This window comes from Rana temporaria, chromosome 12 (genome assembly GCF_905171775.1).
Source record: "Rana temporaria chromosome 12, aRanTem1.1, whole genome shotgun sequence".
Classification (NCBI taxonomy): Eukaryota; Metazoa; Chordata; class Amphibia; order Anura; family Ranidae; genus Rana; species Rana temporaria.
In genome coordinates this window covers 99,330,236-99,343,208 of record NC_053500.1, presented here as the reverse complement: position 1 = coordinate 99,343,208, position 12,973 = coordinate 99,330,236, and the positions used below count along the sequence as shown (strand labels likewise).

General features: G+C 48.4%; 1 protein-coding gene across 3 annotated transcripts in view; it reads left to right on the top strand.

Annotated features, from left to right (window-relative positions):
• Window positions 1-12,973, top strand: part of EZH1 (enhancer of zeste 1 polycomb repressive complex 2 subunit) — a 394,387-nt gene that overhangs the window by 130,379 nt on the left and 251,035 nt on the right. For all 3 annotated transcript variants that reach the window (XM_040329824.1, XM_040329823.1, XM_040329825.1), the window contains one exon: window positions 6,919-7,082. In XM_040329824.1, the coding sequence (XP_040185758.1) occupies window positions 6,919-7,082 (164 nt within the window). The remainder of the gene's footprint in view (window positions 1-6,918; window positions 7,083-12,973) is intronic.

Here is a 12,973-nt window from a genome sequence, read left to right as displayed (position 1 = left end):
ATACACTCCACACCCCTCTCCTGTACATTCCACCTACCCCATACACTCCGCACCCCTCTCCTGTACATACCACCCACCCCAGATAATCCGCACCCCTCACCTGTACATACCACCCACCGCCATACACTCCGCACCCCTCTCCTGTACATACCACCCACCGTCATACACTCCGCACCCCTCTCCTGTACATACCACCCACCCCTCTCCTGTACATACCACCCACTTCATACACTCCGCACCCCTCTCATGTACATACCTCCCACCTCCATACACTCCGCGCCCCTTTTGGTTTCTTTAGTGAGATATCAGGTGTCTAAACAGACCCCTGAAGTCTCACTATTGATACAGAGAAAGGGATCGAGGAAACACATTCCCCAGTTTCTTTCTCTGTAACCTCAGCTGCACTGCAGATGAATGAACAGAGGCTAATGTTAATTCATAAATGAAAGCATTGAACAAAAATGTTTACTGTGCTTAATTTATGAATGAACACAGTGAGTGATCAGTACCGATCACTCACTATGTTCTTTTAGTAAAGATAGGGGCTGGTAAATGACATTTACCAGACCCTTTTTCCGGCCTTCATCCTGAATATCCCCCACCGCAGTCAGCGGGAGAGCAGAGGAGGGAATCTGGCAGTGCGGTTGGGGTGCACACCGTTATTTTTCCCATTATGGGCGTGAGTGGGGCCTCGTGTCCAAGTTTTGCTTAAGGCCTCACAAAGCCTAGAGCCGCCTCTGTCTAGTGGCTATAATTTTGATGAACAATTTAAGGTCTGTATTAAGTAGGGATATAGGTCGGTAACTCCCGCAGTATGACGGGTCTTTACCTTCCTTAGGGATGACAGAAATCTGCGCCTTTAACGTGGAGGCATGTAATGTACCTCCAGGGTTGGACTGGCCATCGGGACTACCCGGAGTTTCCCGGTGGGCCGATGGCTCAGTGGGCCAGTTGTCACTCAGGGGCGTCGGGAGGGGATGGCTAGAGCCCCGAATGGGTCCCCAAAAAGCCTGGAGCCTCGCCCTGAGTGTAAACATCCAGTGATTGGTGGGCAAGCGGGGGCGTGCGGCCGCAGTGAGAGTGGAGCTGTCAAAACTAAGCACTGATGTCGGGGATGGGCGGGGCCAATATGCGGGGGCACCCCCATCCCTGACATCATTGTTTAGATTTGACAGCTCCACTCTCACTGCAGCCGCAAGCCCCGATACCAATGTGGCGGGGCTCCTTCGTCCAGTACATTTGACAGTCAGAATGTATACAGGCAGTGTTTGCTATGTACTGGACGAAGGGGGCCCGCACATCGGTATCTGGTCGTGCGGCTGCTGAATCTGACTGCTGGCTGGGGAGGAAGGTGGTGGCCGCACCCGTTGCAACTACTGCACATGCACGGTTCCATTGCAAAACAAGGGAAGAGGCGCCTCTGGGTGTAATAGTTTAAAACAATTTAATGAGGTTTAAAAACTTAGGTAATGGTCACTCACATTTTTGAAGTGACAAATAGGCATATAAGTCAGTATTCCTGAGGTGTGGAGAGGTGTCATCCGGCCGTCACTGTCATCCAGGGTCTGCTGGAGCGCTTGTATGGATCCACTATCACCGCTGATGGAGGAAGCTAGCTGCGGTGGGGAATCGCCAAAACGAGGCTTGGAGCGCAGATGGACTGCAGGCGAGGGATGATGGCGTCACCGGGTATGCGACGAGTGACAGGCAGCGAGTGGTGAGGCTGCCGCACTCCTTTATCAAGCATGCTGTAAAGGATACCAGAAAGGAGGGGACTGTGAAAGGAAATGGGTGTCGGTGTATGTGTTAGGAGGGGGTCAGTGTATGTGTAAGGAGGGGGGTCAGTATATGTGTAAGGAGGGGGGTCAGTATATGTGTAAGGAGGGGGGTCAGTATATGTGTAAGGAGGGGGGTCAGTATATGTGTAAGGAGGGGGGTCAGTATATGTGTAAGGAGGGAGGGTCAGTATATGTGTAAGGAGGGAGGGTCAGTAAATGTGTAAGGAGGGAGGGTCAGTATATGTGTAAGGAGGGGTGTCAGTGTATGTGTAAGGAGGGAGGGTCAGTATATGTGTAAGGAGGGAGGGTCAGTATATGTGTAAGGAGGGAGGGTCAGTATATGTGTAAGGAGGGAGGGTCAGTATATGTGTAAGGAGGGAGGGTCAGTATATGTGTAAGGAGGGAGGGTCAGTATATGTGTAAGGAGGGGGGTCATTATATGTGTAAGGAGGGGGGTCAGTATATGTGTAAGGAGGGGGGTCAGTATATGTGTAAGGAGGGAGGGTCAGTATATGTGTAAGGAGGGAGGGTCAGTATATGTGTAAGGAGGGAGGGTCAGTATATGTGTAAGGAGGGAGGGTCAGTATATGTGTAAGGAGGGAGGGTCAGTATATGTGTAAGGAGGGGGGTCAGTATATGTGTAAGGAGGGGGGTCAGTATATGTGTAAGGAGGGGGGTCAGTATATGTGTAAGGAGGGGGGTCAGTGTATGTGTAAGGAGGGGGGAACAGTATATGTGTAAGAAGAGGGGGTCAGTATATGTGTAAGGAGGGGGGACATTGTTTGTGTCAGGAGGGGGGGTCAGTGTATGTGTCTGTGATTTTTTTAATATGCAGCATGGTGGGGGGACCGGGGGTAAATGCAGTGCCACTGGTCATAGTAACTGATGTATTAGACCCCTTTCACACTGAGCCGCCCATAGCGTCGGCGGTAAAACACCGCTATTTTTACCGCCGACAATTGTGTATAGTTTACTGTTTTTGTGTGTGCGTTTGCAAAAATTAAGTGGGCCGGTCTGGATGAAGTCCAGGGCCAAATTTTTGTCCCAGTCCACCCCTGTTTACCTCCCTCGTTAAGGCCGTGAAGCATTTTAACTAGGTGGTCGCCTGAAGCATGAGACCGTCCGGTGGGGCTTTTCCTAGTTTGGTGCTGCCTATCGCAAGCTGTAGCTCGGGGCAACATGATGGGGTCTTCTAGCAAGTCATGTGTCTCAGTAGGTAGGGTGGTCATACATGAGAAAGTTATGTAGTCTGTCATATGGTCTAAAGGTGGAGGCGTCGTTGACAGGTTGTAGAGTGACTCGTAAAATGACTTAAATTCCTGTGATATGTGCTAAGGCATAGTTATTCTTTGGCCGGTCGGGGAGTGTACAGACGGTATATAGGATGCTAGTTTCTGGGCGCGTAAGGATTGTGCCAGGAGTCTACCGCAATTATTGGCTGATTCCTAAAAAAAATTTGCGGGAGATTTGGAGTGCCGACTTGGCTTTAAAAGTGAGTAGGTCAGTGTCCTGCGTGCGTAGCGTGTCGAGCTCCGTTTTCAGTGGGCCCGTTGGGGTTTGTTTGTGTCTAAATTCCAGGGCCTGAAGTTTGTCAAGAAGGGAGGTCAATTGGGTTGTCCTTTTGATGTTTAAGTCTCGCACCGTGTTTTATGAGGACTCCCCGAATCACCACTTTGTGGGCTTCCCACACTAGGCCTGCCCCGCTGTGAGTGTCGTTGTTGGTTTGAAAGTAGTTGGTTATTACTTTTGTCACGTCAGCCAGTACCTCAGGGTCTTGTAGAAGACTCTCATTAAGCCGACACGGCTTCCTTTTGACCTCTATAGAAGTCGGTCAGGGCATATCTTGGTGTAACCGGAGCGTGGTCCGACCAAGTGATGGACCCCAATGAGGCATCCTTGACAGCTTGCAGTTGGTTGTGGGCAACAAAAAAGGAAGTCTATGTGCGAGTGCGCGTTGTGGGGGCGAGAGTAGAAAGTGTAGTCTCGCTCGCCGGGGTGGAAAAGACGCCAGGCGCCAATGAGCTGTGATGCATGTAGAGCTAGATGTATGGCCTTGCGCGTGCCCCGAGTGGTGGAAGAGCGACCCGTGGAGGTATCCTCAGCAGGGAGCAGGGGGATGTTAAAGTCTCCCCCGACAATGATCTGTCCCTCGGAAAATTTCCGGAGGACAACTAGGTGTTTTTTGATGAAAGTGTCTTGTTGGCTGTTTGGGGCATAAAGGATAGCAATGGTCATTTTTACGCCACCAATCAGATCCTTGAGGAATAGGAATCTGCCCATCAAATTAAAATGGAGACCCCTCTACATTTAGCTTCCGAATATCCAGAATGGTATACCGTCGGGTAGAATCTATTTTTGAGAATTGGAAAAGTGTTTTCTCTGAAATGTGTCTCTTGCAATAGAACAATATCGGCGTTTAGGCGTCTCATGACGTTGAGCAGCATCCGCCGCTTCTCTGGGACATTGAGTCCCATTTATGTTTAGAGTGACGATATTAATCTCATCTATTTTCATGGGGGGTGGGAGAGAAGAGGTAAGAGATCCAAAGGGGGGGGGGGGTTAGGGAGGACAAGAAAGGATTGGTGAGGAGAGTAAGTGAGAAAAGAGCAAGAAGGAGAAGTAGTCCCCTGCGGATGACTAGTCCTCTGCAGGGGTAAAAGACGCGTCCGCCGAAGGAGTAAGCCCGTAGCGGGCACTAACCAGCCTGGGTAACTAAAGTATCTGCAAAGTACTTGCAAGTACGCTCCCAGTGTCACCAGGGTAACGAGCGTCGTCCTAAGTGGGAGTGCGTTCAGCAAGGGCTTATGGGATGCTCCCAGACCCTTCCCGACCACACCGGCCTTCTCAGAGTGTGTGGATGTGGACCATTGATAAGTGTTTCATGGCCAAGAGATGTGTGGAGAGTAAGGACACATAGTTATACAGGACATTCAGGCTGCATATAGCTTTAACAAACAACATCAGCAAATCAAGTAAACAAAATGCCCAGGCTGACTATCAAACAATGTATTGCCCCCGCTGGACGTCACCCCGGAAAAAAGTCCCACTGACATCTCACCCGAGTCCCCCCCGTCTGGTGCCAACCGGGCAACCTGAGGGGGGGGGGTGGAACAGTTGAGAGAGGGGACTCCCCCTGTATACCCACATCAAATATCTCCGGCCCCAACCGCGAAAACACGGCCCAGAACCCCACAAGCCCCCCACTCCCCGGATTCCAAAATAACATACAGCTCAAAACTCTGGCCCGCCCCCCAAGTCCAGTGGATACCCCTTCCACCAATGTAACTCACGCTTCCTGTTCCAAAACAGTTGTGCAGCTTCTGGTGTCCCAGGGCCGCTGGGGGGTATCTCTGCCAGAGTCCGTCAGTGTGGGACACTTGGTACACCTGTAAAAACAAAAAGGGTGCAGGGGAGCAGGACAGGTGATTCCAGACATTGCGGACTTCAATTGGTTGTGGGGAGGGGGGGAGCATCATCAACCCTGTCATAATGGGGTTTCATAGCTTGGCCGCTGTGAGCTCGTTGGGTTGAACGAGATCTGGTTCCATGCTAGGAGAGGTAGTTCTGTCAACCAGAAGGGGGATGAGGAGCCGCCACTATCCAGCTGTGCAAGCCGTGTCAGCGGGCGGGGAGGAGAGGGTGAAGGAGGTCTGCGCCGTGCGGAATATGACCGCTAAGGGGTATCCCCAGCAGTAGGTGCAGCCATGTCTCCTCACTTTTTCCAGATGACCTGAAGAAGGGCCACGCCCCGATACACGTAGTCAAGACGACAGCTATCTTTCCTCTCTACTCTCCTCAGCTTGCTCTCCACCTTCCAAGCTTTATTTTGGATATGCATTCCTTGATCATATGACATCACGTTCAGGTGTTCCCGTCCACTAGCTGTGGTCACTGGCTGCTCTGGCTGCCTCTTGGTCCCCCCTTTGCTTCCTGTCCATCCAGCTCTGCACATGCTGGCTTTCCTCTTCCTAGTGACATCCAGGAACACAGAAAGGTTATACCATCGCAGCACTGCCCCACCAAGCCAGTCCACCACCGACTCTTGCTTAAGGTACTGTCACAGTGAGGAGCACGCTTTGCAGTTGTTCCATCTTTGCAAGGAGATGTCTAGATGATTTTTCATCCAATCATATGTTATTATTAAATCGACGCATGCTTTTATCTCATTGAACATTTTAATTATTTGACTGTTTGTCCTTTTAAACCGTCCCGATCAGCGCTCTCCATTGTGGTTGCTCCTGAATGTTTTTACTTGTATTTACACCCCTCCTGATGTGCTCATCCACACAGCTGCTTTTTTGGGCTCTTGCAGGACATTCTCAAGGTGCAAAAGATGTCCCAGTTCCCTGGGGCCAGACTGTTTTTGTCTGTTCATCGCTATAAAATTACGCACACTCATGGAATGGCGCCAAATTTCGGTAATTAAAAAAACAAAATCTAGAATTGTTGCTTGCGCTCTAACGCATTCGACAATACCTCACGTGTGGTTTAAATGGCGTTTACATATGTGGGCGGGACTTATGTGTGTGTTCGCTTCTGAGCGTGGGCTCCCTTGTAATAAGAATGGTGTGTGACAGGTCCTCTTTATGGAGAGATGCGGGGGTCAATAAGACCCCACATCTCTACTCCAGGCTGGAAAGCATGAGATCGAAAAAAAAAAAAATCACCAATCTCATGCTTATCAGCGGAGATCGCGGCTTTGTTTACATAATGTCACGCCCGGCCTCCGACGGTCATAAAGATGACTGGTGACCATCTGGTCATTGGATATCTCTATGGTCGTCATCCAGTGGCGGCCGATTTTTTCTTCGGGTCCCCGATGGCACGGGAGAGCCCGGAGAAGCACCGGATGGTGGCGGGGGGGGGGGGTTTTGATCAAGCGGCGGAACTGCTGCTATAATTTTTTTTATGGTGCACAGAATAGCCGGCTGAAAACAAGGATATCTGAATGATGCCTGTAGCTGCAGTGGACCACCATTCCAACTAGGTGACAGTTCTACCCACTACACCTCTGTGCCGCCCAATGTTATTGATTTAGATACATTTTGTTGCTAAAAAAATTCTACTTTGGCCACTTAATAATTTCCCAAATATGGATATTTTTTGTGTTAACACATCTGCATGCACTTATTTGTTTCAGGTACAAGGAACTGACTGCTGCTTCAGACCCCAACGCTCTTCCACCACAGTGTACCCCTAATATCGATGGCCGTTGTGCCAAATCTGTACCGAGAGAGCAATCTCTTCACTCTTTCCACACGCTCTTCTGTCGCCGCTGTTTTAAATACGATTGTTTCCTGCACCGTAAGTTTGCTTCTTTATTGCTACAGTTATTTTCTGAGTTATCCTGCCCTGCTTTTTTGAACTTGTCTGCTACTAATGTTTTTTTTTTTTTTGCGGTCCAGTCAGAACTAAGCATTGATGAATTCTGAACACATGGTATATGGTTAAACCACATATGTTCTCAGCATATCCACTTAACATGAAGGGGGGCTGCAATCCAGAACTATGTGAAATTCCCCTATAAAATATACATTATATTGTAAAGTATTGGGACACCTACCTTTTTTTTGTTTTGCTTTACTTTTTATTTGATTTTGAAATGACTGGTACATAAATCAGTTATTTAGACAGGTAACCATCTTTCAATATACAAACATGCGTGAGAAAACAAACAAAAAAGGAAAACAGAACAGCAAGCTACCATCAATACTGAGCATGTACTTAGCTTGTATAACCGGATGTACCTAGTGTCTACTAAGTCTTCTAGCCCTATATCCGATCTCCCCCACCCTCCCCCTAACTATCTAAGGGAGCGTACAACCCCATTAACTAATCCGCTAATCGAGCAGGCGAGAACAGAAGAAAGGAGGGGGACGTGATTTACCCTTGTCTCTTGTGTTGGTAGTAAAGGTCACGTACCCAAAATCGCTAATCCCTATTAGAGCTCCCGACAGTCCTGCTCTCGCCGCAATAGGTGGCAGCCACTTCTAACGGAAAAAGGGGGGGGGGCATTGGGACACCTACCTTTTACACGCACATGAACTTTAATAGCATCCCAGTCTTAGTTCGTAGGGTTTAATGTTGAGTTGGCCCACCCTTTGCAGCTATAACAGCTTCAACTCTTCTGGGAATGCTGTCCACAAGGTTTAGGAGTGTGTCTATGGGAATGTTTGACTATTCTTCCAGAAGCATATTTGTGAGGTCAGGCACTGATTTGGACAAGAAGGCCTGGCTCGCAGTCTCTGCTCTAATTCATCTTAAGGGTGTTCTATCGGGTTGAGGTCAGGATTCTCTGCAGGCCAGTCAAGTTCCTCCACCCCAAATTGGCTTATCCATGTCTTTATGGAGCTTGCTTTGTGCACTGGTCATGTTGGAAGAGGAAAAGGCCAACCCCAAACTGTTCACAAAAAAGTTGTTCAAAATGTTTTGGTATACTGATGCCTTAAGAGTTCCCTTCACTGGAACTGAGGTGTCAAGCCCAACCCCTGAAAAACAACCCCACACCATAATCCCCCCTCCACCAAATGATTTGGACCAGTACACAAAGCAAGGCCCATAAAGACATGAATGAGCGAATTTGGGATGGAGGAATATGACTGGTCTGGTCCTGACCTTAATCCAGTAGAACACCTTTGGGATGAATTAGAGCGGAGACTGCAAGCCAGGCCTTCTCGTCCAACATCCGTGCCTGACCTCGCTCATTCATGTCTTTATGGAGCTTGCTCTGTGGACAGCCTTCCCAGAAGATCTGAAGCTGGTATAGCTGCAAAGGGTGGGCCAACGCAATATTGGCCCCTACGGACTAAGATTTGGATGCCATTGAAGTTCATGTGCCTGTAAAGGTAGGTGTCCCAATACTTTTGACAATATAATGTGTGTTTGTGTGTGTTCTTCACAGGGTAAAAAAAAAAGGCCCCTCAGCTAATGACTTCAGAAACGTGGCTAAAACGTTAACTCTGTCACAGCTGTCCTTTTAGCTGGTGGCATTTCTCCCCCCCTTCCCCAGTCTTTTGGAGAGCTGTAACGAGCTGATGGAGCTAGAGATTCAGACCTTCTCTTATCCTACCGAAAATGTAAGTATTAATACACATCTCAGAAGCCCAAAAAAAGAACTAGTCACCAGTATTGCTGGTCTTCTTGCAGCTGATTTTTTCCCCACTGATTTGGCACACTGTGTTCTCCACTGTGCCTCTGTGTGGTAAATCTTGGTAAAGGCACAGGGGTTTCCCTGATTACTGGCAATCTCATGTTTGGTGGGATACAATTCAGGAAATTGCAGGAGAGGTACAGAAAGCACAGATCCACATAATGGATGAAGAAGCAAGGAGCTACAAGCATTGCAGGTCTTCAAATGCAGCTTCCTTTAAAGCAAGGAAAAGAGTGAGCAGCACGGTAGTGATGTCTATGAGGCTGTAGACCCTAGAGTGCCAAGGCACTTGCATACTAAAGGTAAGTCATTCAGTTTACTGCTTTGGTACAGTTAACATTTCTAAATGTTCCATTTAACATAGCAAATGCTCACATTTTTAGTTCAGGTCCACTTTAACTTTTTATGTTAAATGTCGACATTACTTAAAACATATGTCAAGTGGATGTTTGGCGTGTCCAACATCCCACAGAAGGGGATTACAGCCATTACTCAGCAGCACAAAATTCCTATAGCAGACTAGATCACTTCCTAATATCCCAGTCGCTGTTAGATACTCCCATCCAGGCGTCTTTAGGTCAACTGCTTTGGTCTGATCATGCCCCAGTCTACTTAACCCTTGCACGTCCCCCGTCGTCTCGTAGAGGCACACACTGGAGGTTAAACGGGACCCCGTCTGTGTGGCGGATGTTTCCGCCGCCATTCAAAACTTTGTTTCGCATCACTCCTCGGACACCTCCTCCCCTCTCATTCAATGGGAGGCCCTGAAGTGTGTGGTTAGGGGTGTACTTATTCAACATGGCTCCCATCTCAAAAAGATGCGATCGGGTGATATCTGCCGCCTCCTCTCCACTATAGCTGAGCTCGAACCTTTATATAAACGTGATCTAGACCCTGCCATTTTTGTCCGATTATCGTAGAGATCTCCTCCAGCTTCTCGATTCACATTCTTTAATAGCTCGGGATAGGGCGCACAATTTCCATTACTCACTAGCCAATACATGCGGCAAACATCTGGCACGGGTCCTACACCCTAGACCGACACGCTGCTCCATTCTCTTTATTTCACATCTTGATCGCACCAAGTCATTCAATACGACGGGCATATCCTTCGCCTTCCGGGAATACTATTCTCGCCTTTATAACTTAAGACCCACTGACCCGATCACGTGTACCGCACCTTCGGGAGACGACATGCGGGATTATGTGGTTGAAACAGCATTGCCCCCTATTGACGCGTCTGATGTGGCTGAACTAGATAGATCCTTGAACACGTCTGAGTTTCTAGGCGCCATCAAGGGCTTGAAGGTAGGCAAATGTCCCGGCCCGGATGGGTACATCCCTTGTTTCTACAAAACCTTTTCTCCGCTATTAGCCCCATTAATGACTAAGGTGTTTAATGCCATGGATGACTCCCTCCGCCCAAGGCTTTGTTATCCACTAATATCTCCATTCTACCCAAACCGGGCAAGGATCCCTCCCAATGCAGCAGCTACCGGCCAAAATCCCTGCTCAACGTAGACCTAAAATTGTTTGCCAAGGTATTGGCCAATCGTTTGTCCCCTCTACTCCCGGGTATGATCCACAATGACCAGGTGGGATTTGTCCCGGGCTGTGAGGCTAAACAATTCATGTAATCTCCCTTATCCAACGTAAAGGGCTGAAGGCCTGTCTCCTCTCCTTCGACGCTGAAAAAGTGTTTGATCGGGTCAATTGGAGATTTCTTTGACTTTCGTTGGAACAGCTGGGCCTGGGTACGTCCTTTATCTCCAAGGTGCTGTCCCTTTACTCCCATCCTTCGGCCTCAGTCTTGGTTGATGGCTCTACATCGGAGCCATTTGATATCTCCAACGGCACCCGGCAGGGCTGTCCCCCCTCCTATTCGTCATCGTAATAGAACACTTAGCCTGTGCCATTAGACAAAATACCTCCATACACGGTATCCAAACGCCTTCCTCCAATTACAAGTTATTCCTTTAATGCCGACGATCTCCTGGTGTACATACAAGACCCCCATATTTCCTTGCCATCCCTCTTTGCGGAATTCCATCGCTTTGGCTCATTTAGCAACTTCAAACTTAACATATCCAAGACTGGGGCTCTCAACATCTCCCTCCCCTCCGCTACAGTGACCAGTGGCAGGCAAGGGGGATCTCATACCTTGGGGTCATTATTCCCTCCAATCTCTCCAATCTTTTTTCTTTAAATTATGAACCATTGCTCTCCCGCGTACGAAAGGATCTGGAGGAATGGGGAGGGTCTTCTCTACCGTGGTTCGGACGGATCAGCACCCTCAAAATGGACACACTCCCCAAACTTCTATATCTCCTTCAAACGGTCCCCATTATAGTCCCCAAATCCTTCTTCATTTTCCTACATTCTCTTGCCATTAGATTCTTGTGGAGCTGGGGGTTACCCAGGGTAAAGTATAATTTGCTCACCCGTCCAAAATTGCAAGGTGGAGCTGGTCTCCCCGACTTCGAGACATATTACAAGGTCACCCATGTAGCGTGTGTCTTAGAATGGTTCCCACGTCCTTTTTTAAAAGCCTCTGTTACCATAGAGCAGGACCTGGCTCACGTGGATCTTCAAGCACTACTGTGGGGATACAGGACTGATCTGGCGCGCATGCCTCCTCCCTCCCCGCTAACACTAGCCTCTCTCAGAATTTGGTATAACAGGGGGTTGTGTCCCCTCCTATCCTCCGATCCTTCTCCGCTGTCCCCCCTATTTGACAATCCTTCCTTCCCTCAGGGTATCGGTGTCCCAACGTTGGGTCCCTTCAAAAGGACTGAATGGCCCCAAGCACGCTCGTTTGTACATCCAACACTAGGGTCACCGGTGACGCCGGCAGGATCTCACAATTGGCTAACTGCTCTACATTCACAAAGCACTTGCATTCCTTTTCCCAAATACACCATCCCTGTACTGAGTTTGAACGGCTGTGCTCTTTCGGAGACTCCCAGACACCTTCTCTCGGCCATATATAACCTCCTTACAGACTCTCACACACACAGAGCTTCCCTCTTACACCAGGATGTGGGTCCGCAGACTTGGGTGAGGACATCCCAAGACCAGAATGGCAGACTTCATTTTATTTTACTCACAAGTCCATGATTTCCTGCTAGCCACGTGGACCTACCTACATGTCTGGTGGGAATGTGAGAGGATCCGCCCCTTCTGGACTCGGATATTTGAGTGTTATAATAAAACTTATGATGAATTATTGGTTCCCTCTCCTAAGATTGCTCTCCTTTCCATACTGCCGTGATCAGTTACATTACAGAAGCGGAATCTCCTCCGTTTTTTTATGTACTCAGCGAGACAGCTAATAGCTTCCTATTGGAAGTCGACCACCATTCCTCCCTTGTCACACTGGGTTTCAATTATGAACAACACTATGAAAATGGAGGAGATGTTGGCTCTTGACAACAAAACTTTTGATAATTATAAACTGCTGTGGCTCATCTGGCTCCACTTCTCTTCCTCTGACACTCTGGCGAACATGTTGTCACCCCCGACATGATCGTTTCTATATATTCATCTGCCCTGGCACAGGCTGGGTTCCTACTCCAGGGTCTTCCTCTCTACGCCTGCCCTACATTACCTTTCTCCGATTGTCTTTTTAGCAACTCGCGCTCTTCTTTCTGGTCCCCCCTGGCTTGTTTCTCTTCTCTCTTCCTTCTTCCCCCCCCCCCTTTCTCTTTCCTCTCTTCCCCTTCTTTTCCCACCTTTTCGTATTCTTGTCTCCTGATCTCTCGTTTTTCACTTTAATTTCCATTTTGCTTTTTTGCCCTGTATGTCTTTTTTTTTTTTCTTTTCCCTTTTGGTTTTATTATTTCTCTGCCAAATATTCTAGTTACAATTCTGCCAAAAACGAAAAGGCCCTTGCGGTCGTATCTAATTTTTGTTTAATGTTGCAGTCATTGCTGTTCATACTGTTTTACATGATGGTAGGAGTCTCGCTGTGGGCGATAGCCATTTGGCTGACTCTTTCCCCAAGCACACTTATGACTGTTCGCAGATTGTGACACCTCATGTTGTT